A 26,223-nucleotide genomic window follows, 5' to 3' on the forward strand; every position below is an offset into this window, starting at 1 on the left:
TTATAATCCTACAGGTGGCGCTCTCTGAACTATTCACACATCCCCATCCTGTGTGGTAGAAGGGAATTATTTACTCGTTTGTTTAGTGATAATAACGCTGGCGGATGATGTAACAGAGATACGCGCTGCTCAGTAACACTGTAGCTTTGTGTTTCATTTAATTTAAAGTTGTATTTGAAGTTAGTTTATAGTGTTGCGCTGGGGTTTAAAGGGAAAAAACTAACGTTGTAAGAAATATGCTACATTTAATTAGTGTTAATGTGCAGCTCAGTGGTGAAGCTGCTCAATAAGATAAGGTATAAAAATAAGATAAAATTGGAGAAACTGTAATATAGAATGTGGATATTCATAAACCAGGCGTGACGGGTGATTCTCATCTCTACTAATAAGATTCTCCCTCTAAACTCTTAAGCAGAGGCAATAATAATAATAATAATAATAATAATAATAATAATTATAATTATAAATATGACAGCTTTATTATTATTCACAGGTAACATTTTCTCCAGAATATTTTATGGCTGTATATTAATATTGAGATGTCCTTTAAATATGGTGCCCCCTGGGGACAAAGTGTATAAAGACGTTTATGGTAGTATAAACAAATACACACACACGCATCTATGAAGCACATGCAAAGAATAAAACAAAAAACAATAATAAAATGCACTGAAGAGATTTGCTACAGCCGATGTTCTCCAGGACGGCACTGAGCTCGATTTATGTCTGGTTTTTGCATTTGCTTTGACTTTTGTATCTCGTTGTTTTTTCAGCGGCACCGTATTTAACACGGTTTTTGATGATAATTGTGTAATATTTGATCCGTCACAATTTTAGGTTAAAGCAAAAAAAATATATATAATAATAATTGTAATCATAATTAAAATGTATTTAATTATACCGCAGATTAAAATTGAAGTTAATAGTCAGGTTCAGCCTATGAGTCTCTAAAGTATTCCAGGCTCAGCACTTTAAGCGTACAGAATTAAATGCATTTTTTTAACAGTATTTTTATCTAAATATAAGAATATCAGGGCGTAACCCCAGCTAAGCCCACGAGCTTCTGTAGATCCTTAAAAAGTTCTTCCGGTAGTCCTTGCTCTAAATAATAGTTGAGTTTTTTCAGTTTTTAGTTTTTTTCTCACTTTTCTTAGCACAAACTCGCACAAAGAAATAAACATTCTCAGACTTGACACATCACCCCCCCAGGATTCACAGCAGACTCCAGGCCAATGTGATTAACAGCAGAACATCACCTTTTTCAGTGATGGCATTTAAGCGTCCCCGTCCCCTGTCGCTTCAACAATTAGGAAAGATTTTAAACGCTTGTTATGAGCCTCGTGCTCAGAAATCAGGCGTATTATCTGGTTCAGTGTTGCCCTAGCTCAACAGAGGGCACCTGTCAAGGCTCCTCCCTGAGGACTTTTTATGGTATTAGCATTCCTGTCGCCGTTAGCAAACATCAGAAACTGAAAAATTCTGATCGTCTTTTAATTGTCGAGCGCCTCAGAGACGAGCGGGATGTAAAGCAGATGGGGAAATAATGAATGAAGCCCACGCAGAGTTTGAGGCGAATGTTAGCGTTATTAATTTAGATTATTTGTGCAGACAGATGTAGAGAGAGTTACGCAGAGATACAAAGTAATGTATTGTGCCAAACTTGCTGCTATGAATAATATTGTTGGAGGTGGAAGTGAAGATCGCTCCACACAGTCTAAATCCAAAGTCCTGGCACTCACACTGCAGTAATTTGACTTGTATAACTTTTATAATGTTTAATTCCCAGCAAGATTTCTCAGGGCCGTATTATAGGACCAATCCTGTTTTACATTTTCGTGTATTTTGCACTCATCTAAAATATTCCTCTAAGGCTATTTGGATAGTTAGCTGTTCCTTCTTTTCAGGAAATACAAATCTTTTCTGGAGGAAACATTTTGGGGTTTCCAAAGTTGACAAATCAGAGAACTCTGATGATTTTTAAAGGTTGTATGAAAATCTAATTTTACAACTCTTTATGAAACTCAGTGCTTTTTATAAACTTTTCAAATATTCTAAATATTTCTGCCCCCAATTTTTATTTTTTTACAATTTCAACCATGCAGTCGTTGGTTTTAGTCAACTGTAATCATAATGTATCCTGTTTCTGCTTAGGGACCTCTGCTTAGCACAAGGTTCCAGTCTTGTTTGTGTCATTTGTGGGATTTGACCTCACAACCTTCTGGTTTGTGTTGAGTTCTGGAGCGGTTTGAGACCACACTTCTGGGATGAACCAAGCTGTATGTCTAGGTCAGGGATTAATATCGGGTACTTTGATATTACCGCTGTGTTCACTTCAGTTTAAGTGTTGAGAGACCTGCGGTCTCACTCTGTGCGTCTCACTCTGCAGTGTCTGATGAGCCTCGGGACACTGTGGATAACTCTGAGACCACACAGCTCTTTGGAATCTTTCTTGTAAATTGGTGTTGACGTCTTCAGCTCCCAGGAGGAGCGAGCTCTTTAGTGCCAGGTGAGATTGTGTATTCGCTGTGCGCGGGTTTCTTTTCTGAGAATGTGTGATGGTTTTTAAAGGGAGTTCTTCTGCCAAAGAGTCCCCCGACGCCCTTCAGCACAGCGTTTAATCAGTCTGGTCTTTCTGTCTGGCTGCGTCCTGTGGGACAAACACACCAGTTCCGTCCTGTTCATCTCAGGTGCTTGTTTAGTGTGTAGACCCGGTGAATACCAGGTGAACCGTTCCGCTGAATCTCCATTGCATGCTACTGATTTGTGAGCGACATCATGGAAGAGCGTTAATCCTCTCGTGGATACTGGTTTATAGGGGAGTTAAAATATAAGGTTGAAGTTATTATGACTGGATAATATTTAACTGCTCGGGTTTACTACAGACTCCCCCAGTAATCGAATCGTTTTCCGTCAGGAGACGCAAGCTAATCCCCTTCTCATTATTTGGTACCATCTTTTCCAGTCGGATTATGTCCTACTCAAAAAGAGGTCAGTCTATCATCATGATCAGAAGATTTATTTAATTATAACAATTTGGACCCCAACAGGATGTGACATTTTTACCATGAGGCATCAAAGTCCCAGTGGCATCTCCTAAACCCCAGCCTTCTGGACTCTAACTTCAGTAAAGGATTATAAATCAGAGCATAAATCTCGGAGCTTGTTCAAGTCATCCAGTCTTCCCTCATTTGCTTCTTAAGATCTTAATGGATCTGGTGGACGAATGCGGCATCTCTGAGCAAACTACTTATCTAAATAAACACCATTTTTTATTGTGAGCTCATTTGCTTTTATGGGTCGGAGCGAGAGATTGAACCCCACGTGGCGCGGGCTTTTCCAAATGATACGCAGTTAAAATCTCATCTAAAAGAGTCGGATGAGAGCGCGCGGAAATGGAAACGCGGGAAACAATTTGACAAAAAAAAAAAGAGTCAGGTGATTGATTTCATCTTCTAACGCTCGCCCCGGTGACTTTGATGCTTCGAAGTTAGTGTAAAATACCGAGTGACAGACGGATGAACTGACTGATGGGGATAACAGGAGGAATTTAAATGTGGGTGTAGAGGATTGTTCTTCTTCTCCCGATTCATTTCACTTTCCAAAGACTGAAAGAACACAAGTGATAATGATTTGTGCGTCTTCTGAACTTATTGTACTTCCAGCATTAATTTTACACTTTCTGTACATGATGATGATGATGATGATGATGATTGGTCTGTATGTAGCAGCTATACTATTTGTTGTCGCATTAAAGTTGTTTTGTTGTCACATTATTCACTTTTAATCAGAAAGTGTATGAAGTGCTTGCTTTAGAGTTGTGAGAGTTAGTCTTTAAGATGCTAGTTTAACACTTTGGTCGTTATTCCAGCACCAGGGATTTTGCTCTCTGTGTATGTGTGTGTGTGTGTGTGTGTGTGTGAGATCACTCACGCTTATCTCAGGGTGATGTACGTTCTCGATCCTGGAACTACGTCCATTTTTCTTTCGCCTCCATACACTTTGTTTCTGGATCTGGAGCACACAGAGGGTCACCAAGGGTCACTGAGAGATTTAAACTCTGCGTCATTACAGGTAGTGTTGCTGCAGTTTGTCAGGTTGTTAATGTAGCACTAAACACAGAGTTTCTACACTTCTACACAGTCGAGCAGAAACGAAGTGTAAAGTGAGAGACGGCCTCACAGCGTCTGGGTTTTATAATTATAATTATAATTGCAGCAGCTGCTGGAGGGAAAACATTTACAAGATTTTGACACTGAGTTCAAACCCAGCTATTAATTTCTGAAAAACGTCTCCTCCGTCCTGACAGAACGACCAGATTTGGACGAGAGAGCGGGAAAAGCGGAGAAGGCTCCGGGGTCTGATTTTGGCAGTCTGGTTTTAACATTCAGATTAAAAGTCTCTCAGACCAGAATGAGTTTGAGTTTTAATTGTTTCAGTTTTAACGAGCTCGTTCTTATGCTAATTTTCCAATTCGCAAGCGAACATTGACTTTGTATTTAATCAGATGTTCCCATTCAGACGAGACACCCAGGAGGGGAACAGGAAATGCAAACACAGCTGAGCGTCTCGCTCTCGTCCTTCAGCGCACAGGTTTAAGAGTTTGTGCATTAATACTGAAGACGTCCAAACTATGAAAGGACGTGTATGGAATTGTGTAGAAAAGAGAAAAAAAGTGTTATACAACCCAGAATATGTTTTATATTTTAGATTGTCCAAACATTGTCCGGACATTAGATGTGCAAAACTGTCCTTTGGTCTGATGAGTCCAAATGTGAGATATTTTGGTTCTAAGTGCCGGGTCTTTGTTAGACGTAGCGAGTGAACAGACGGTTCCTGAACGTGTGGTTCCCTCAGTGAAGCATGGAGGAGGAGGAGGAGGAGGAGGAAGTGTGACGGTGTGGGGGTGCTTTTCTGGTCACCCTGCTGATGACTTAGTCAAAATTAAGGGGCAGACCTAACCAGCACTGCTACCACAGCATTCTACAGCGACGTCCCATCCCATCTGGTTTGCACTTAGTGGGACCATCATTTGTTTTCCAGCAGGACAACGACCACAAACACACCCCTAGGTTATGTAAGAGCTGTTTGTCCAAGAAGGAGGGTGATGGAGCGCTGCAGGTGACCTGACCTCCACAATCACCTGATCTAAATCCAGTCGAGATGTTTTGGGATGAGTTGGACCAGAGAGTTAAAGGAAAGGCAGGCGTTAAGCACTCAACACCTCCGTGAACTTCTTTAGAATTGTTGGAAAACCATTCCAGGTGACGACCTCATGAGGGTGACTGAGAGAACATGAAGAGTATGTAAAGCTGACATCAAAGCCAAACATGGATACTTTGAAGAATTAATAATATAAAACATATTCTGGGTTATTTAACAGGTTTTTGTTGACTGCATAATTCCTGACCAATTCTTACATGAGGTCACATCGGGAGAAAATTCCAGTTGGCTGGTTTTATTTCTTTTTAGTACAAACATGGAAACAGGTGTGCGGATAGTGGGATGGACTACGTGTTCTATATACGTTTTCGTAAAATCTGAAAACCTCAGATTGAAGCTTTTCCTTCGACACTGGAGACTCCTTCCATAAACGTAAAAAAAAAACACCAAGAAATATAAATCTGTTTATCATTACTGCAGCATCCTCCACCCTCTGATCTCGACCAATCAGAATCCAGACAGTACATTTCAGCAACTCGAGGGAAGCGGACAGCGAACGGCATGTAAAGAACCTAATCTAGCATCTTCTTCACTGAGCTGCATGTGGAGTCGGTCAGGAAGAGCATTAGCGGTGTAAGTGGGTGGATTTCTGGCACGATAACGATTTACACAAGACTGAAATTGAGCTCCTCGGGGCAGTCCAGATATTTCACCACGTCCTCGTCTCCAGCTTTATTAGCCTCCTAACGGTCAGGTGAAGTGTGATTCCCAGAGAAAGGCAGTGTGTGTGTGTATGTGTATGTTTTATTTCTGTGTGTGTGTGGTTTAGGATCAATATCTGCCCAGGCGAATGATGAGACTGGTTCAGAAATAAACCCTGACACCCTGAGAGGATCATCGTTCAGTTCTGGAACATTACAGAGTATAGGTTCTTGTACATGTTATTTATTAGAGCTGTGAATCAAAGGTCGTCGGTCAACTCATCACGATTTTCTTTTCAATTCACTAAGATTTAATTACTGGTTTGTCTTAAGCAGCAACATTTTCTTACAGGTTATTAAAGTATTAAAATCTACTAAAAGCTTCTAAAATGCATTGAAATGCTGAGTAATGTGAGTAAAAGAATGGTTTAGACTAAACAAGTACACAATAAATAAAAATATCATTTATAAAAAGGTTTGTTTTGTGCAGCCTGTACTTTTAGTATGCTAATTAGGCCCAACCTCCCTTGCATAGCGCCTAGATCACATGACCAGGGACCTCATTATAATTTTTTTATCAAACAACCATCATGGCGGACGCGGGGCTGACTGGCACTAATAAAGGCTTCTTACTGAATCTGTCAAGAAAAATCTTCACTTGTTTGGGTTTCCGACATCTTGTTTGTGTTGACACGTGACTGTTACATTTGCATACTCATTAATATTCACTATTCAATTCAATTTTATTTGTATAGTGTTTTAACAATTGTCATTGTCGCAAAGCAGCTTTACACAATCGATAGAATGATTTAAGTCTGTATGGAATGTGAGTGTGTATGAATTATATTGATCAGATCCTCCTAGCGTCTGCCAAAGACGGGCGTGTCCTCAGGACCAGCCTCATCTGTCTTCAGTTATTTCAGTGTTTATGCAGCTCATTTGATTTGCTATAGTGACTTCATTTTAACACACATTCTTGCACACACATGTAATGTATATTTGGAAACTCATGCATGGTATGGACTGTCGCGCCAACCGCGCAGAAACTCAAAAGTTAATCAGTAAACGATCAATTATATCAGATAATCGATTAAATCACTCAGCTATACTGTATTTTAATGTTAACACGCTCGTTCCGGTACGTTATCTTTTCTACAGTGTCTTAAACCCAGGTTTTATCATTACGGTCTCTGGGATCGGTTGCTAAGGCGGTTGTTGGGGCGTGGCTTGACGTCTTCACAATGATCCTGAGAGACTGATTGGTTGCCTGAGTGAAATGACCCCGCCCCTATGTCTCTAGACTACGGCATCCACAGTCAGATTCAAAGTTCCTGTGGAAGTTATCGTAGCAGGAACCGCGACTGTAGCACTTCCTGTTTCAAGTGGCAGCACTTCCTGTTTCAAGTGGCGAGGGGGTACCTTCACCACTGTATGTCAATGGGGCAAATCTCGGCACTTCTTCCGCCCCAAAGGTACGACTTACACCCTCTTGTGGGGTTTGTTCTGGAACAGCTTGAGGTAAATTTGAGATTTTTACAAAATTCTCGCTCTGCACTAGAATCCGTCAAAGTTGCTGTCTATGGACGTTTTTGGACGGTACCGCACGGCCCTTAGAAAACTTTATTTATGGAAGGAGTCTCCAGTGTCAAAATGTGAGATTTCTCTTCAACCAAAACAAAAAAAAAATCAGCTTTTAAATTTTGTCTTGTATTGTTAAACTTCAAGACTAAGAAAATAAGACTGGGTGTGTATTTATTTTAATATAACAGCGTGACACACACACAGTGTTTGTTTATTAGCGATGTTTCCAGCCCTCATCTTATTACACATAACAGTGGTGTACAGATACGTTCCTCCTACGATCCTCCGACGCCTCGCTCATTCACGTCTCCTCATTCTGAAGTGTGTCTGCTCTACACCACACTGCTTTTGTTTCAGGTCTGCTGTGAATTAACGCCCGCGCTGGGTTTCTTTTGTTTTGTTTTGTTCTCGCTGCTATTTCAGGCGTCTTCTTCAGACACACACACACACTTACACACACTTCAGACGCACCTCAGTGAGAGTAGATCACGTGAGGAGACAGACTGTGAGGATGATTGATGGCTAGTTGGAGTGTGTCAGGAGAATGAGCGGTGTTGAGAAATGACTCACTGTGTGTGTGTGTGTGTGTGTGTGTGTGTGTGTGTGTGTGCGCGCTAATGTGAGGGGAGTGCAGCATCGCCGCTGGTTGGGCGGTATGGATCGTTATCGTTATCAAGCAGTAATGTCTGAGAATTTCCTATAGCTTTCTGTCCTGGATTACCCATAATGCCCCTGGTCGTATTGTGCTGTTCTTTGTTGATTTGAAAGCTGAGCGTGCTCGTTGTCATTACGTTACTTTGGTACGACCTGATTAGATGTGAGTCTCTAAAATCCTACGGAGATATGTTCATCTTGTTCCTCATGTTGTCTGCTCCGAGGGTCTGAGGACACTGGATACGGTTTGGGTTCAATATGACCAAAGGTTCCACATGAAGCTCTAATTGTGATGGACACCAACAGGACATCCACCACTCTAAATAACTATTATAGACAGTGTTTACCAAACTGTTCCTCCCTCCAATAAATAACTGTATCGTGCCAAGAAAAGCTCCAGGAGTTTCCAGATGCTGAAAGCTGTGGGCAGAAAAAGATATCTGAGGATGAGAAGTATCTGCTCGGTGTCGGGGCAGGAGCAGAGGAAGCCGTGATTGAGGAGCTGGAGCTCATGGAGAGACGCCAGGCTGAAGTGAAGCCAGCTCTTCAGGCGGGTGTGCGAACCAAAAGCTGTTACTGAACCACCGCCCGAGAGTCTCAGAAGAACGCCGCAGGTCTGAGCCTCATCAGTCATCATTTACATGCACGACTAAAATATTGATCAACCCGCGAGTCCTGCGGTGTCCAGACCCCGACTCAATAAACTGGACAACAGGAACACGGTTCTCTAAGATGAAACCCTGACTGTGTTAAAGACGCAGCTGCTCAGAGAAATATCATTTTGTTGGCAAATGTTTTCCTCCTCTTTCCAGTAAATTTGCATTAAATTGTTGAACCAAAGAAAGTCAAAAAGTGAGTTTTCACCAGATGTGAAGTTGGTTCTGCTTTCAAAAACATTTTTCTTTCTGTAAAACTAAACAGCTGTAGTTGAGTAAACGCCTGTCTAGTGATGGTTAGGTCGAACACACGTTGATGGATCTTCAAACCATCTCTGTTAACCGTGACCGAAAGCGAGAGCTGTGTTTGAGACGGAGACGTGAGATATAAAGAGGGGAGTGGGCAGGGGGTGCACACACTCTCAGTTTATAACGGTTGTACAGATCGTTCCTGATTCACACATTAATTGAATGGTGCAGTGTTTAATTCAGGAGGCAATAAGAAGCTCTTTTGGTTCCGAGTTCAAAACGGAAGATACAGGAGATGATGGTGCAGTTCCTCAAACGGCCTCTAGGAAAAAGTGGCTCCAAGAGTGAGTCGATCTCAGTAGAGCTCCATAATAAAATGTCCAACTTTACAACAGAAATAAACATGTTTACAGACTGGTACAAAACAAACAATAAACTGTTTTGGTCTCTACAGTTAGAGTTTCCATTTATGACAACGGTACAGGGGGTGTTTTTTAATGTAACTCATCAGGCAAAATTATATTAAGCCATGAAATTATTCATAATTGGGGGCGTGGCCGATTTGAGTGACAGTTGTGAAACTGCTGTCAGTCCGCTGTGCATCACTTTAGCTCACCAGCTAACTGGAATCACTGTAGTTTAACCTCCCTAGCTAGCTTGTGGTACCTCAGGTTAAGTGGGCGGGTCCCAAATCGTTCGTTCTCCTCTTAGACATATTAAAGGGTGGACCGGACACGCCCGCTACTTACTGTGTCAATCTCGCACCAGACGAATTGTTGCTGCTGCGCAAGAACCCAAACGTACAACATGATCTTACCTGCTTCTTCATCATGTGATTAGTCCCGGGTAATGATCCTGAACTAAGAACAAAATATGGAAATCGTTATGATGAACACCTGGAGAACGTGGGGACGTATTTCTTGACGGATAATTATAAGAATCACAATCACAGCAAATATTTTTAAAAATATTTAAATACTCAGCTCCTGCCAAGATGGTGCCAATCAGAGCTCCTAGAGTTCTCTGCTCTTCAGTAAACCTGTGGGTGACGCCACCGAGTCTTTGTCCAGTTCGTTTTATACGGTGTTTGGTACTCTGATGTCAGGGCCCTTATGGAGAAGATGGTCAGGTTTGGTGACCACCTGTAATCTGTACGAACGTCACTGGATAACGTGTGGACGTGTGAGAGAGTGTAGAGACGGTTAAGTTATGTTTCACAAGCCTGCTCTGTACTCACATCCTGTTGGCTCACAGATTCGCAACGTGTGCTTTGACAAGGATCGTGTTTTTGAGACGAGGTGGAAGTCTTCATGGCGAGGAGCTTTAATGAGCTTCAGAGCTGGAGGCTTGACAGCTTACTGTGCCGGCGCTGGTGTGAGATCTCTAGTTCTACATGCAGGGTTTTATTTTCTCAATAACGTCTTAGCGGTAGCTGAAAGGGTTTTAACTGCACCAGCTGTGTGTGTGTGTGTGAGTCTGAATGTGAAAGGGAAGCTTTTAGAAAAGCTCTTCAGGGTTCTCTTGGTGTTTTAAGAGGAACAGTGTGGCTGTGAGTAATCTAATGATGGATGGCCCTCAGCCAGAACAGAATAATAATTGCTGTGTTGATGAGGGTGAGAGCGATCAGTCCCAAATCAGAGCCATGTCAGGGTGAGTGCTGTCGCCTCCGAGGCACTTGAACTCTAACTAACCGTGTCTACAAATACATTAATAATTCTCCTCTGTCTAGTCATGACAAGTGGATTTTCCACAAATGACAAAATCCCTTTAATAACTTTTATTGGAAGTCTGAACTTCTTATATTTCATTAAAAACAGATGTAATTGCTTGATAAGAATGAAAGAATAATTACTCAGAATAAAATGACATTCATCTTCAGAAGCTTGCCTGTTTTTCCAATATAGCAGAACTTTTTTTTTTGCAATATTAGAACTAATACGGTAGAAAGTTCTATTGCAGTTCGTTAGTCCAGATCTTTAAGGCTCTCACATGTGGCTAGTCTTGGTGTTTAAGGCTTTAACTCTCACTTAGTTTCAATAATTAGGTTACTCTTGGTTAGTTCACATTTTAAGGCACTAAATTGGTTACCCCATCATTAAAGATTTTATTTGTAGTTAATCTCAGTCTTATAAGGCTTTAAATCTTGGTTAGTCCCGGTCTTTAGGGCTCTGACTCTTGGTTAGTCCCGGTCTTTAGGGCTCTGACTCTTGGTTAGTCCCGGTCTTTAGAGCTCTGACTCTTGGTTAGTCCCGGTCTTTATAGCTCTCACTCTTGGTTAGTCCCAGTCTTTAGAGCTCTGACTCTTGGTTAGTCCCGGTCTTTATAGCTCTCACTCTTGGTTAGTCCCGGTCTTTAAAGCTCTGACTCTCAGTTAGTCTCAGTGTTTAATCGATCCTCCAGCACTGCTCGACTGGTCTCACCATCTCTCAGGGATCAAGGAAGACTTGCACTTAGACTTCTGTTTTCTAGGTGTCTGAATGACTTTCCTCTAGATCCCTGTACAGCCAAGTAATTTATGTAAATTGTTCTGTATATGAGCGTCTGCCAAAGGCATATATGTAAATGTAAATTTTTAGGGTTTAATTTTAAATCTGTGTTAGTCTTTAGAGCCCTGACTCTTGGTTGGGACTAGCCTTGTAGTCTCTAAGGCTTGATATTCTGTGACTTGTGAAACTGTCTAAGGAAGTTTCTGTGAAACTTCCTTAGTCTTTAAGAGATTGGGTATAAATTATGCATCACTTTGACATTGTAAATAATGTCTACCACATTAAAATATACATTTTTATCTATGCAGTAGAAATGGAAGTAAAAACATTGAGCATTCATCAAACTGTAGCTGGTGTGTGTGTGCGTGTGTGTGTATGAGACTGGTGCAATATGACCTACGCCTCCCTCTTCATGTCCTTGTATTGTGATTTATGGCACAGGAGGTAATGTGGATTTTTTTTCCTCCTCTTCTTACAGAGCAATTGGAAATGGCTCCTCCGACCGCTGCACAGCTGAGATATGGTACGTACAGTACAAACGTCTACGCATTTGTGCATTTTACAAACTGTTGTCACAGAACACTCAGCTTTTTACTTTGCTTGAAATTTCAATGATTTATTAAATAACCGTTTTCACCTTCACGTTTATAGACACGTCTCTATAAATTCCCCACATTTCCCTTGGGCAAGTCTTTCTCATTCTCACTGGAAACGGCTGACGGAGGTGTTGGACAGATAAGCTGAATTTCTAAGAAGCGCACATCTCTTTGATTTTTCTCGCCCACATCAGCATAATCGAAGGGGCATTTCTGAGAGTTTATGACCTTCTGTTCCAATCTGGGCTGCTTTCACTGGGACAGGGCTTTCTTTACAGCTGTACATGCATTCCAACGTCAGTGTGTGGCAATACTTTTTAATAAAGCAGGGGGCATGAGTGAGCTTGGAGTTCCAGAATTAGTGAAGGGTCTAACAATAGTAGCAAGAGAATCCAACATTTTAATAGAATAGAAAATATAACACAATGACTTGTAAATAAATCCACAATAGTAAGGGGAGGGGACTGGAACTGAACAGTAGACTTCACCCTAGACCGAAACGGTGAGGGACCACACCCAAAGTCTGCTGAGACGCTCGAGGAACTCATTAAGCAGAGTGGATTATATAAGTATAAGAATATACACGTGGGTCAAAGTTAATAATACAAAGATCACTGCAGCGAGACTGGACAGGTTTTATATCCTTAAATCCCACAAAAAGTCTTAAATCTCCACAAAGCAGCCATTTCCCCTCTGGCTTTACTGATCATCATCTGATTAGCAAAGAGCTAATGATACCAAACACAAAAAGGCAGAGCTCATACTGGCATTTTAATATGAAACTATTACAGGACGAGATCTTTTCTAGATAATTTAAAGGTTTATGGAATGAAGGGGAAAGATTTGGGATTTTGGCAGTTTAGCATTTTAGCTAAATGGTCAGCAAGAACGACGTCAGAATGGGCCGTCTCCTGGAGGGAAGAAGTAGAGCTCTAAGCTCCTTCCTCCATGAACAAGCCAAAACAGCCCTGATCAGACGTCGTATCTCCTGCATCAAGGACATGGATGCTCCCAGTGCGTTCTTCTTTAATCTGTGCAGAAAAATTAAACCCCAAAATCAGCTGGAGTATCAGACACGAGCAGACAGAACAACAACAACTGACCCAAGTGAGATGAGGAGAGCAGCCACAGACCTCTACACCCAGCTCCACAGTACAGAGCCCTTTGATCCATCCTGCAGAGAGGAACTACTCAGAGAACTTCCAAAACTGTCCCTGGACCAAAGCTCTGTGCTGGACGCAGAACTCCAGCTACAGGAATTAACTGATGCTGTTCCGCAGCTCGCAACAGGACTCTCACCAGGAATAGACGGTGAATTTTATAACATTTCTGGAATGTACTGGGTGCTGCTATATATGAAGTTTTTAAATGAGCTGCAGAAGGGCGGTTTTATCACTGATACCGAAAAAAGGAGACCAGTTGTCACTACTATGCAGTGACTACAAAATACTTTCAAAGTGCCTCACAAACAGACTGAAACAGTGCCTGCAATCAGTAGTTCACAACAGTCAGACCTACTGCACACCTCATCGCACCATCACAGACATCTTTTCGTTAATGAGAGACTTAATTGATTTATGTAAAACAAAACTGTATGAACTACGTCTCTATGAATAGACCAAGAAAAAGCTTTCGATAGAGTTGACCATGAATACCTTTTCCGGACACTGGATTCCTTTGGTAGAGGAAACAACTTTTTATGGTGTAAACTTTTATACTCTGGAGCTGCTTTTACACTTAGGATTGGAGGTGGTCTCAGCTGCCCTTTCCAAATTAAATGGGGAATAAGACAGGGGTGACCACTGTCTGGACAACTCTATAGTCTCTCCATAGGACCATTGCTACACAAACTAAGAGTCGGAGACAGAGGAGAGGAGAGACTTGTGCTGTCAGCATATGCTAATGACATAACTGTTTTTATTCAAAATCAAGCTGACGCTCTGACTGGGAACCTGAGCATCGACGTGAGTGCTTCCTCAGCACGTGTGACCTGGGAAAAATGTAAGAGTTTTTTAATAGGGCAATGGCAAGTAACCATTTGTGCCAAATGGAAAAAGTGTGTGCCAAGTTGTCTCAATGGACCTGAGTCCTGCCTCAACTGTCCTACAGAGGGAGAGTACTGCTCATCAATAATCTAATCACCTCCATGCTCTGGCACCACCTCACTGTCCTTAAACCCCCTGAGACATTAATCAAAGAATTGCAGAGGAAGTTGGTGAATTTCTTTTGGACCAGCCAACACTGGACCCGAACCTCGGTGCTATCTACCTGTACAAGAAGGAGGGGCAGGGCTTGATCGACCTGTCCTGCAGGATAAAAACCTTCAGACTGCAGGATGTACAGAGGCTCCTCTATGGAGAAAGACTGGCATGGAAAGACATAGCCAAAGCCTTACTCCAACTGGTAGAAGGCCTGAACTATGACACACACCTGTTCGTGCTTAACCTTAATGAAATGGACTCATAAGCCACAACACAGTTCTAGCAATCCCTGCCTAAAACTTTGACATCAGTAATAAAGACGAGCAGAGCTGACGCACAACCCTTCCAAAGCACCGATGAGGAGCCTCTATTTCACAACCCACTCATAAACAACAGAATGCTGTCTTTAACATTCGTTTTTTTTAACACTCGATTTCAGAAAGCTGGAGTCACCAAGATCAAGGATCTGAGGAATGAAACAGAGTGGAAGACGGCAGACGAACTGTTTACAGAAAATGGACTAAAATCAAGCCGTCTAATGGAGAGACTCTTGGGCGAGGTGATATCAGCACTGCCCTCCCAACTCAGAGAATCTTTAGGGCAAAGTCCTAGAGAGCATCAGCAGCCTCCTCTACCTTTATCCATACGCCCAGCAGCTGAAAACCTTCAGCAAGAGGAAGGAGCCCTTCTGTCTTTTAAAACACCGGTTCTAACAACTTTTAAAGCCGCCTCGAAGAGGGCGCTGTATGGAACGTGTGTTAAGGTCGTGCACAGAGGCTCGCTGGCTGGAGTAAGGGACTCACGGTGGTCAGAGTGGCTGACGCCAGGCTCATCCCCATGAGGACGCTGGAGGTCCCTGTACAAACCGCCTATAGAAAAGCGCACACTTTAGAAAAACTTCCAACTTTTAAAATAAATGTGAGATACTTTTTATCTCCCTTTTACCTGTATTTCATCTCATGTTTATGTGCTGGTTTTATATACTAGGTGTATTAATGTACCTTTTCGTACCTTTTACACATTGCCCTGATACACCAGCTCAGTCCTGTACACACTCGACCATGTTTAGTTCCAACCTTTTCATTGATCTGTTTGACTGAATTTACTTCAAAGTCCCTTCGCTAAGCTTGTTTCCCCAATTTGCTAAATAAATGTTTTTGTATCCTTTTATTTATTTAGCTATCTATTTATTTTTACTTATTTATTTATTTCTCCCCCCCCCCCCGCCCTCTTACATTTATTAATTACCAGTCTACCTTTTTCTCTTTGTACTTAACCACCTTGCATTATTTATTTATTTTATTGATTATTTGTCTTTAAAAAAAGGATAAATACAAAAATCTCTCTCTCTCTCTCTTGTCCAAAATAGCAGTGGGTTTGACCAGTTCAATCCCTGGTGCTGAATGTAACCCAACAACCACTCATGGCTGAGATTTTTTTTTTTTACGATACTTCATCTTTTAATGACCTACAATAAACCCTTTATTAGACCAAAATAGCAACAATGATTTATAAATTGTTTTTTCTAAGCATCCTCATTTATATAATTTAATTTAAATTCATGCAGAGCCTAAAGCTTTTCAATTAAACACCAGAGTGACGTCTTTATCTGCTCTAAAGTCCAGTCTGAAGATTCTTCCTTATCGTATTAGCGGCTGAAAAAAAGCCGTATTTTCGGTTCCTTCTCATCGTATCGTATCGCTGCGCTAAGCTCTGACACTGAGATGAGAAGATCAGTTTAAATATGCTTTCAGTAACCGAATCCGCTCGAATCTCCACTCGGAATCATTACATTCCAGCTCCAGAAGTTCAGGAGGTGTCGCAGAAGGCGTTGAGTTCAGCCCTCGAGCTCGGGTCGTGTTGCTCAGAGAGGATATGGGGGTCGTGTGGAGATCAGGACGACTTCAGGATTTCTCTCTGAGAGTGTTAAAGGCGAAGCTCCTGCTGTGTGATGCGTCCTGGTTTATATAATGTCTTACCTCTCAGGTTATACGTCTTTAAACCCCTCACACACGCACCGCTCTGTGCTCCAGCCCAGGGATTTACTGCTGACGGGAAGTTTGTGTTCTCAGCTCATCACACGTTTTCATCTCTAATAATCTGCTTTCGTTCCTCCACATGTTCCAGTTCTGCTTCACAACGCCATCCCCTTCATCGGCTTCGGCTTCCTGGACAACGCCATCATGATCGCCGCAGTAAGTAATGGCACCCTGGTTTATATACCGACTGTACAAAGTAATACAACTTACCCTTTATAATTCTCAAAAAGGAAATAAGAGGCTTAAAGCACAGTTTGTTTACTAATACAGTAGAGAAGTGGAGCAGTCGGGTCATTCACACATATTTGTAAATTATTCAGTATCTATTCAGTATCCTAAAATTCCTCACACATATGAATCCTGTTCAGCTTCTGAGCCGAATAACGTCCACCGAGTTACAGCCTGTTTTTACAGTTTATTCCTGTATCATGTCCGGGGTTCCTGAGTTATGGCCCGAGCGAGTTTATTAACGAGGAGCATCTTACAAAACATGAAAATACAGTTGTTTTATATTTAAATGAGGATTCTGTGATGAAATGAGACAGAGGGAACCCTCAGCTTCAGGTTGACACCAGGATCTCTCAGTTACCCCTAAAATGAATTTCTCCATCAGTGCTGTAAAAAAAAATGCACAAAGCTGGAGTCACCAGCGTGGATAGTGTTGAGTAAAGTGCATTAAAATAATGTTGAGGATTGAAAACTTCTTCATTCTGCTCAAGTATCGGGGAGAAAATAGCAGAAAATGAAAATTTTATACGTTTCACCTACTGCCCCCTATTGGCCATAACGCAAAACTAACCTGTGCGACTTAATATGACTCGATATGACGGCTTATCGAACACATCAGTCAACTCAGAACAATGTAGCTAAACAATGTTCTTTGTTCATCCATATCTATAGATAAAAAAAGCGTTAGCATGAGTTAGCGTGGTGGCTAATGTGGCGCTGCGACGGCTGAGCTGTGATTAACACATGCTGCACCAGGGGGTTTTGAAAATTTAATCTAATAATCATCATTGTGTTGGTTTTGGGTCCCTTTTTATAGAGACATTATTTATGCAGTATTTTATTTTTAGGTGTGGATGAATATTAATTAGCTGTAAATATGTTTTATTAATTTATTACTGATATTACAGATTTTTAAGAAAAAAAGATTTCAGTTATATAGTATATATATATATTTAAATATTAAATTCAATCATTAAGATACTAAGTATTTACAAATGATTAAACATGACACTGCATCAGAAATGTTCTTATAAGCAGTCTCTATCATTTTATAACTGTATAAAAAAAGAATCATCTATACTATAAAAACAACAGGAACTCGAGTCACAGGTGTGTTTATTTGCAGGGCACGCAGATCGAGCTGTCTATAGGTGTGATCCTGGGCATCTCCACCATGGCAGGTACACTTCACCTGGGTTTATATTCATATTCATATGTCTTTCATTAACTCTAGCAGTGTAATGTATGAGGATGTATGAGTGTCCCTGCTGGCTGTTTTTTTTTTAAGAAACTCTAGTGGCTCAAAAGTTTGTACACCCCTTCTACTTCCATGGTCGTTCCTGACGTTTATTTCTCTCTACACAGTAAAGCAACACTGAAGGCGTTTATTATCCCAAACACACAATAATCTCCTCTGAACAGTTGATATTGAGATGTTTATCTGCTCCTTCTGCTCTGTAAAGCTTCATAACGGCTCTAATCTGAGCTGCTGGTTGTTAATTGGTGATTTCTGAGGCTGGTGACTCTAAATGAACGTCTCCTCTGCAGCAGAGCTCAGGTTTGGTCTTGTTCTCCTGGGAAGGTCTTCATGAGAGACAGTTTCATCATCATGGAGCTCGATGGGTTTTACAAACACACTTGACACAATACTGTTCTTGTGAGACCTGGTCCAGAACAGCTGACCTTCATGTCTTAAAGTTACCACTGACTGTTAGTGTTGTTGTTACATCAGTACCTAATTCCATGTGTGTTATTTCAGAGTTTTAAAATCTTATTCCTATAGAATGTAGAAAACCTTCGTATCCTTCTGAGCGCGTGGGCTGAGTGGCTGCGTGTGGTTAGAAACCACACGCAGGATCTTCGACTAATTAGCACTCGCTGTTTTTTGAGACTGGTGTAAGTGTGTGTAATGAGTGTGTTTAAGACTAATTCACTCAGAGTTTGGAGAAAAAGGCAAATCGGAAGCACGCATGATTTATTTAATGATGTAACACCATGAAAACGTGTCGCTGGCGCACGGGAGCTTCTGCGCTCGGTACAGAATCTGAGGCTGATCAGGTGATCACCGGTCTTGACCAATCACGCTGAAGACTAGACGATTCTGCTCACTGACCGCTCAACCGCTTCATCTCCATTTTAAATTATTATTATTTATTTAAATCAGTTTTAAAGTTAGTGTGGCGATACGTGGATCAGCACAAAGTAAATCACGATTTATAACTGAACAGATCATTTTTTTCCCATCTTTAATCACTACCTGCTGATCTTTAGATACGACTGCGTGAGTTTCCTTCCCTCAAATGCTCGATCCTGTAGCAGGTGTCTGAAAGGAAGATAATACAGGTTAAGTACTTTTACTCAAGTAGAAATGTACGTGTAAATGAAGGACTTGAACTTTTACTTAAGTAATATTTCATCCTTGTGTATCTCTACTTTCACTCGTGTGTGTTATTACAGACGGGATTAAACCCTGCTCAGATGTTCTTACTTACAGTGTTCAGGGTCAAGCAGCAGGAACTAGTTATGATCAGGGAACTGTAGAGACTTCTCACCACAACCAACACACACACACACACACACACACACACACTGTACAACTGGAATCACTTCTGAAACACATTTTTTTTTTGATTTATCAATTAATATTTAAACCTAATTTGCAGAAAATCTCACAGTGACTGATTTATACGTTATGCAGCTGTAATATATTATTATTATGTAACTCGTTTATACTCCATCACATGACCTCACAGAACATCATATACCCATGATGTCATTTATGAATCTTTTCAAAACTCAATACAAAATTCCCCAATGACGTCACATCTATACTTTATACTTCACTACATTGTTGCAGAGTGAGACTGAGACTCCCGAGCGCTCCTGTCGAACATCTGGACCAGTTTTAATATAGAGTTTAAAATGTGTGTGTGTGTGTGTGTGTGTGTGTGTGTGTGTGTGTGAGAGAGGTTCTCTACAGGACAGAGTGAGACGGACGCTGGTTTATTGACACTGATTTCTTCAGCTTTAGTGTTTTTCTGCTCAGGGATGGAAGGCATGCTGGGATTTCACACTGCACACCATCATAAACATCTCACACACACTCACACACACACACTCACATACGCACTTTCACATTCACACACACACACACACACACAGTTGCTGCGTCAGTGGCCTGATTCAATTTGGGCTTATTTGTTAGCATTAGACAGGCGCGTGTGTGTGTGTGTGTGTGTGTGTGTGAGAGAGAGAGAGAGAGAGAGAGAGAGAGAGAGAGAGTGAAAAACACTCTTGTTCTTTCCTCTTTCATTCAGCCACAATGTGAATTAGTTATACTTAACTAAGTTACTGACTGCAGCCCATTTGTATTGGCACCCTTTCTCTCACACAGACAAAAGGAAGTCGTATAAATATATCATGTGTTTTATTTCTCACATTGCGTCAGGATCATGCTGCATCACCACATTCACACCTTCTCACCTCATTATATCCTGATCAAGAGCGCCTCATGTGGTGTGGGGTTTGTTATGTTTAAGATAAGAGTGTGACGGAGCATCCTGTATATCTGAGTGTAAGATAAAGCTGGACGACAGACCTGAGATTAACCACAGACACTCTACACTCAGGTTACATCATCAAGCAGGAAATCACATGATCACAAACGTTATTCTGAATGAGCTGGAGGTGATGAGGGGTTGGAGGATTTACACCCGTCAGGACGCACTGTATCTGTAGACTTACTGTGATTACTGGTGATAATCAGCCAACATTGTGGAGGAACATGAATTACTATATGAACTTGAACTTGGAGGTGATGGAGAGCTGATGAGTGACATCACGGGCAGTCAGGCAGATTAATGAAGGAGATCTGTGATGATGGATAAACCCCCAGAGTGTGCCGTGTTCGTTATATAACTCCTAATGACCACTCGGAGCTGAGTCTTCTGCAGGGAGGTGGGGCTACACACACACACACACACACACACACACACACACACACACACACACACACACACAGAGCGTCTGGTTTCACAAGCAGGTCAGGGCAATTTAACGCTCAGCAGCTCAGCAGAGCTTTATGTCAGAACTCTCTCTCCATCCCTCTCTCAGTTCAGTTCAGTTCAGAAGAGCTTTATTGGCATGAATGTTAACAGAAGTATTACATTGTTGCCAAAGCGATTATAGAACATTAATTACATTAATCTGAATTTATAAACCCATGCAGTATAAACATATTAGATATGAAAGAATATCATATTAGTTAGACATAAACAAAATAGCCACCCAAAAAAAAAAAAAAATAAATAAATAATAATAATAATAAAAATAAATAAATAAATAAATAAATAAATACAATTACATATATACATATATATAATAATAATAACCTCTCTCTCTCTCCCCATCCCACTTTCTCCCTTTTTCCCTCTCTCTCCATTCCTCTTTCTCTCTCTCTCTATCTCTCTCCCTCTCTCTCCATCCCCCTTTCTCTCTCTTTCTCTCCCCAATCCTCTCTCTCTCTCTTTTTCCATCCCCCTTTCTCCCTCTTTCTCCCTCCCTCCCTTTCTCTCCATCCCTCTTTCTCTCTCTCTCTCTCTCTCTCTCTCTCTCTCTCTCTCTCTCTCTCTCTCTCTCCATCCCCCTTTCTCTTTCTCTTCCTCTCTCCATCCCCCTTTCTCTCTCTCTTCCTCTCTCCATCCCCCTTTCTCTCTCTCTTCCTCTCTCTCTCCATTCCTCTCTCTCTCCATCCCCCTCTCTCTTTTTCTCTCTCCATTCCTCTCTCTCTCTCCATCCCCCTTTCCCCCTCTTTCTCCCTCCCTCCCTCTCTCTCCATCCCTCTTTCTTTCTCTCTCTCTCTCTCTCTCTCTCTCTCTCTCTTCCTCTCTCTCCATCCCCCTTTCTCTCCATTCCTCTCTCTCTCCATCCCCCTCTCTTTTTCTCTCTCCATTCCTCTCTCTCTCTCCATCCCCCTTTCCCTCTCTTTCTCCCTCCCTCCCTTTCTCTCCATCCCTCTCTCTCTCTCTCTCTCCATCCCCCTTTCTCTCTCTCTTCCTCTCTCTCCATCCCCCTCTCTCTTTTTCTCTCTTCATTCCTCTCTCTCTCTCTCCATCCCTCTCTTTCTCCCTCTCTGTCTCTCTCCATCCCCATTTCTCTCCATTCCTCTCTTTCTCCATCCCCCTTTCTCCCTCTTTCTCTCTCTCTCCCTCTCTGTCTCTCTCTCTACCCCAATCCCCTCCCCCGCCCCCCCCCGGTTTTCTGTCTGGTCATCACTTCTCTCAGCTTTAGCATACAATCAATAAACCAGGAAGTGAAATGTGAGACGCTTCCTTCTTTAATGGTTTAGATCTCAGGGCTGGAGGACTCAGGGTTTTATTGCTGTGCCGATGAGAAGTAAAGAATTTTATTTAGATTCCTTTTTATAAAGAAAATATTCTGTGCAAATACTCAGGTTTACACTTAGCAGAAACAAGAGATAAAACACAAGACAAAACATTAATGTAAAGAATCTCTTAGAGACAAAACACTCAGGGGACATGATTAATGAAGACAAACGTATAAACACACACACACACACACACACACACACACCTTCTGTTATAATAAGGTCATGCAGACATAATACTCACCTCATAATAAACTAATTAAATAATTATTATGGACAAAATCAAATCCAGGTAAATAAACACCTTCAGACCAAATACAGGAATTGAAAATAAAAATAAAATAAATACAGGTGGAATACTTTCGACAAAACAATGAATTAGGCCAAAATACAATGTGTTCGAGTCAAAGTGGGACTTTTGATTGTACAGAATAACAGAACTCAGTCCTGAGAGTAAACACTCGCTTTATGTCTCGCTATAATCCCCTGATACACTAATGCACTTCTCCCAGTGTCTCACTAGAGCTCGGACACCATCAAGGGAGAGAGTTCTCTCAGTACGCCAGACTGTCTGGCTGATTCAGGTCTGAAACACCGGCCTCCCAGGAACTCCTTCATGCAGGAACATCCTTTAATGCATTGACAAGCATGTGTCAATGTCCTGGAGCAGGTCAGGACTGTACGGGGACGTGGCGATATCACCCAGTCGAGTTCCTGTAGTGTGTGAGTGGTGTTGGTGAATGTGCGTGTGTGTGTCTGTGTGTGTGTTTGTACAGTTCACCTTCTTCAAAACGTTCAGATGGTTTATCGCGGCTGAGAGTCTCATTACCGGACTGTGATGTAACCGTCAATCACTTTCACACCTTCATTCACCAGAGATTTCATCACAAGTCCTGGTTTGACTTGAACACGTGTGTGTGTGTGTGTGTGTGTGTGTGTGTGTTCGCTGTAGTGAGATGAGTGGAGATGTTTCCCGACTGCGGAAAGCCTCGAGAGGAAGTTCAAGCTAAATCTGCTGTGGAGCCGTTTCTGTGCCAGAGAAACAAAAAGACTGCAGTGTGTGTGTGTGTGTGTGTGTGTGTGTGTGTGTGTGTGTGATTGCTTCTTCAAAAGCTGAGCAGATGGTTGTGTGTTTAAGAGAAGTGTGGATGTCCTGGAGGAAGTCAGACAGGATTAGTCCTGAGTTTGGGGACAAACTAAACCTGTAATTACGTGTGCTTCTCTTTTGTTTGTTTGTTTGTTTGTTTGTTTTTAACTAGAATCTGTGTTCCTAGTCTAATATTCCCTGTGTGTGGGCGTGTGTAGGTGTGTGTGGGACCGTATCAGAAAGAACACTGTAGTTAGGTTCATTTCGCGGTCAGGCTAATTAGCAGGCTAGTTACCGTGTGTTGAAATCCATAAACGGAGCAGTCTGTCCCACGAGACCCAGAGACACTTTCAGATATTTTGTCCAGGACCAAAGAGTTCGAGCGATAAACAGCTTGACACAGAGTGTGTGTGTGTGTGTGTGTTCTCCCTCCAGCAGGAAGTAGTTTGGGGAAATTGTTTGAAAGAGAGCACTGGAACATGGCCGTGATTTTCTTCTCCTCGGGGTCTTTCAGTTTCAAACAGTGTTAAGTCCTCAAAGTCCTCCTGCAACTCATCCACAGTAGAAGGTTTTGTGAGCTCGGGTGAAACAATAGCTCTGAGTGGAAGAGGGAATCTCATAATAAACTGAGTTCTGAGTTAAAGAACGAGACGGATAAGCTCATGTACGGGTCAAAGCATTCTTAGATTCCCATCATCATCACAGGTCCATGTCTAGAACAAGTCTCATGATCAAGAGTCTGCAGCAAAGACCAAGCCTCCCTGCTTTCCCTCAATAGTACATTTGTGATGGGCGCCACCCCAATGAGACCCGCTGGCATCCAAACAAGACCCCGGCCGTTCCAACCAGACTCCCACCATCCCAACCTGAATCTTTGCCATCCCAGAAAGAGACCTGCCATACCGACGTGACCTTGTGCCAGGCCTACACACCAGGCCATTTATTTCAAGTCTAATACCACCTGATACACTCTAACACTCTAACAAGTTTTATTACTGTGACTACACCAGGCGTGACCAACGCTGGTCCACGAGAGCTTCAGTCCTGCAAATTTTCCAATTACTCACTGCTGATTCTCTGAATCAGGTGTGTTCTGTCAATCAGAAGCTGGAGGATTCCACCTCATATGAGGGTGAAGAGGGAATCCAGGGAACCAGCAGTGAGTAGTTCAGGGGGGTAAATGGAAAACGTTCAGGCTCTCACTGAGCAGGGTTAGCCACCGCTGGACCACACAGTAATACCACCTAACACCACAAGGTGGCACTCCCTTTTTGTTGTGCTTGATGACCTCGCTGAACCTCTTCAGGGTGCAGGGTGTGGTCACTACTCTACAGTTCATCTATAACTAATGACAGTAGTGCTGTGGAGAACCGGCTCGTACAGTCGATGATTAATACGGTTGGTATAAAGCTGCAGTGTGGAATTACAGAATGCCAATTACAGATCTTCACTTGATATTCAAAGTTTCCTCCCTCAGTGTGAACCAGTCGAACAGGACGATCCTGATGACCCTCACTTACATTTTATAAACGTAATGTAAAAAGAACACGAAGGAAAGCACAAATCCTTTTTTGCTTGTTTTTTAAAATACACATGGTTTCGTAAGTGTAGCGAAGCCTGTCTTATAAATAAGTAGCAAAAATACAGTTTTTTTGTCTCGGCAACTGTGCTTGGTTTATATTATACATAAATAATAAAAAAACGTATTTTATTTGTGTAAGATATCAGAACACAAAAATGTCCGTAGAATAAAGGGCGTGGCCTGTCCTCATCGTCATGGCTCTCTCAGGGAAGCACATCCTCCATCACGCTCCTCACACTGTGTCTGAAACATTTTCTACAGGAAACACTGCGGCTTCAACTCAACACCGAGTCTCACAAGCAATACGTCCTACAATCTCGAGTCCAAGATGGGGTCTGAAGTCATCGTCCAGGTTAGGAGTGTTACATCAGGGTTCTCCGCTCCTCGGCAATGACACGACTGTGTTCCAGGGTCTGGCTTCCTGTTATTGATTATTATGGTCTGATGCAAAAGATTGCTGAATCAGCATGAAGACAGCGAGGTCTCTTCAAGAGCAGAACAGACGACCAAGAGAGCTGTGACATCATCTCTTAGACGGCTGAAAGACGCACAGAGACCTGAGCGATGGAGCTTTTTCTTTAATGAGGTTTTTTAGTGATATCTGATCTCTACACGCTGAACTCCAGTTTTGGTGATTCCGTTAATCTGCGACACGACTCGACACACACCACACTGTCGGTTTTTATTCCTATCTCAGGAGCCGACAGAACTCCTCTCCGGTAATTCGTCCCCTGCTGCTATTCAGCGCGGCGTCACGACTCGATAACGACCAGAGAGGCCCTGCGCCGCTCAGACACCTCGAGCGATGGCTGATAACTGATTGGCCAGATGAGATCCCACTCCCATAATTCCCTGCTGCAAGATTGTGAGTCACCTCATCACTCTCTGGACGAGCACCGCCTGGAGAAAATACAGAGACGTGATGAAGAGCGATGAAGATGAAGAGGGAAGGAGACAAAATTCTGCAACAGTGGCTCGCTAGCATGATACGCGCTAGGACAGGCGTTAGCGTCAGAATGCTGGGACACAGTTGGAAAAATTCATTACAAAAATTCAAAACCTTTTATTTATTTACGGTAAATGTAAAACTTTCTCGGTCTCGTCACACGAAGCTAGTCGTTCATCTGCCTATTGATGATGAAGGTCGTGGTATAAGGAGGGATTTATACCGAGATCTGTAGCTGTTGTGAGAGCAGTCACATGACCTCAGACTGCAGCTCGACACGGCCGGTCTCTCGGCGAATAAACAGATTTCCCTGATGAGAAGAGAAACTAAATACAGAGCGACAACGTTGCTCTTCTGTCTGGGGAGAGGGTGACAATTTATCTGGCACTGAAGCGAAAAGAGCGCAGGGGGGAGGAGCAGGAGGCGCACACTGATGACATCACAGCCGGAGGGACAGAGGACGGGAGGAAGGAAGCAGTTGGGAGAGGAATGAGTGAAAAGAGAAGAGGAAGAAAGAAAGAAAGGAAGGAAGAAGGAGATCAAGGATAGAAAAGGAAGGATGAAAGAAATGGGAACGGAAGGAAAAGATAAAGGAATTAAAAAAAACAAGCGATGGATCGTTATAAAGTGGAAGGATGAATAAATAATAATGAAAAAAGGAAATAAAGAAA

The 26,223-nt window shown here is 42.1% G+C and overlaps 1 protein-coding gene across 1 annotated transcript in view; it reads left to right on the forward strand.

Annotated features, from left to right (window-relative positions):
• Positions 1 to 26,223, forward strand: part of LOC128520186 (transmembrane protein 65-like) — a 42,495-nt gene that overhangs the window by 8,189 nt on the left and 8,083 nt on the right. Inside the window, exons 2-4 of the mRNA XM_053494294.1 lie at positions 11,966 to 12,010; positions 16,412 to 16,479; positions 17,678 to 17,732. Coding sequence (XP_053350269.1) covers positions 11,966 to 12,010; positions 16,412 to 16,479; positions 17,678 to 17,732 — 168 coding nt within the window. The remainder of the gene's footprint in view (positions 1 to 11,965; positions 12,011 to 16,411; positions 16,480 to 17,677; positions 17,733 to 26,223) is intronic.

The sequence above is a fragment of the Clarias gariepinus genome, chromosome 4, assembly GCF_024256425.1.
Source record: "Clarias gariepinus isolate MV-2021 ecotype Netherlands chromosome 4, CGAR_prim_01v2, whole genome shotgun sequence".
NCBI classification, from domain to species: Eukaryota; Metazoa; Chordata; class Actinopteri; order Siluriformes; family Clariidae; genus Clarias; species Clarias gariepinus.